Here is a 1,435-nt window from a genome sequence, read left to right on the forward strand (position 1 = left end):
CTAATAAAATAAACATCATTTTATCTCAATTGACTAAGAAAACAATAGGCAATGGAATATGTATATTCAAAAGTAAAACAGAAATTCTTCTTCAAATATTGGAAATTTAGAAAACTCAAAACAAATAAGAAACTTTTTTAATATTTTGATGAAATGAATGACAAATTAATTCCACTCATATATTTTCAGTGAATAAACAATATAAATTAAATAAAATTTTATTTTCTGTGGAAAATTTGTTCATTAATAGTTTTCTTCTATTTTAGTAATAATTATGAATTAAATTGTTAATTTTATATATTTTCAAAAATAAAAAACTGTTAAAATTTCATATTTAGCGAATAACTTTACCTATATCAAAAAATTTAGCGCGGACAACACCCCGTGCTTTAAAATGGTAAAATCTTATACCATTTTGTTGAAATTTAACTGGTTTGTAAATTTCACAAATAAAATGTTGTCAGTTATTATTTGAAAGCAAGTTTGAAATAAATCCATTTTAATAAATAAAAATTATGAAAAAAAATTTAACAATTATAATTTTTTTTATAATATAAAATAATATGTTAAAAACAATAAATAACTCTTTTTCAAATGTATTTTGTGGCCCTGAAAAGGGCCTTTTGTAATAAGAAAAGAATTAATAGGCGATGTAAGTAAAATAAATTTACTTGGAACTGGTGTATTTGGTGACAGCTTTGGTACCTTCACTGACGGCGTGCTTTGCCAATTCACCGGGCAACAATAGACGAACGGCAGTTTGAATTTCCCGACTGGTGATGGTCGAACGCTTATTGTATTGAGCCAAACGAGATGCTTCAGCGGCGATACGTTCAAAAATATCATTTACAAAACTGTTCATGATACTCATGGCCTTTGAAGATATACCAGTATCAGGATGTACTTGCTTCAATACTTTGTAAATGTAGATAGCATAACTTTCCTTACGCTTGCGTTTTCTGCTCTTATCACTTTTACTAATATTCTTTTGGGCTTTGCCGGCCTTCTTGGTTGCTTTTCCACTTGCTTTAGGAGGCATTTTTCACTATTTTAATTTTTAGTAGTTTACACTTCACAAACACTTTTAACACTGTTCACAAATTTTAAAAATCAACCCAATATGAATGTATTATATACCTTTTTTGTGTGTGGATGTAGTACTGGTTTATTTACTACATTCAGTGTGTAGATAGTCAACCCCTAAACATATTACTAGTAAGGAGAAAAAGTATAAATACTCGATTACTTGTGTGGAAACGATATCATATGATCGATAAGTGTGTGAACAGTGTTAAAGTGAAGAACATATTGTGTAAAAGTGAACAGTTGAGATTTGTGAAATACTTGAAGGAACAAGTGAAAAAAAGAAGAAAAAATTTTTTTGACATATAAGGTCAATACAAAATTTGAGAAGCGTGGCTAAAATAGTAGTCAC

The 1,435-nt window shown here is 28.2% G+C and overlaps 1 protein-coding gene across 1 annotated transcript; it reads right to left on the reverse strand.

Annotated features, from left to right (window-relative positions):
• Nucleotides 1–609: 609 nt before the first annotated feature.
• On the reverse strand, nt 610–1,180 carry LOC124418919 (histone H2B-like). The gene has a single exon (XM_046946824.1). It carries the CDS (start codon nt 1,037–1,039, stop codon nt 668–670), a length of 372 nt encoding a protein of 123 aa, XP_046802780.1. The 5' UTR covers nt 1,040–1,180; the 3' UTR covers nt 610–667.
• Nucleotides 1,181–1,435: the final 255 nt, after the last annotated feature.

The sequence above is a fragment of the Lucilia cuprina genome, chromosome 3 (genome assembly GCF_022045245.1).
Source record: "Lucilia cuprina isolate Lc7/37 chromosome 3, ASM2204524v1, whole genome shotgun sequence".
NCBI lineage: Eukaryota > Metazoa > Arthropoda > Insecta > Diptera > Calliphoridae > Lucilia > Lucilia cuprina.

Bases quoted from the DNA above. Each gene is read 5' to 3' on its own strand.
- LOC124418919 (XM_046946824.1), bottom strand. From the start codon at position 1,039: ATGCCTCCTAAAGCAAGTGGAAAAGCAACCAAGAAGGCCGGCAAAGCC.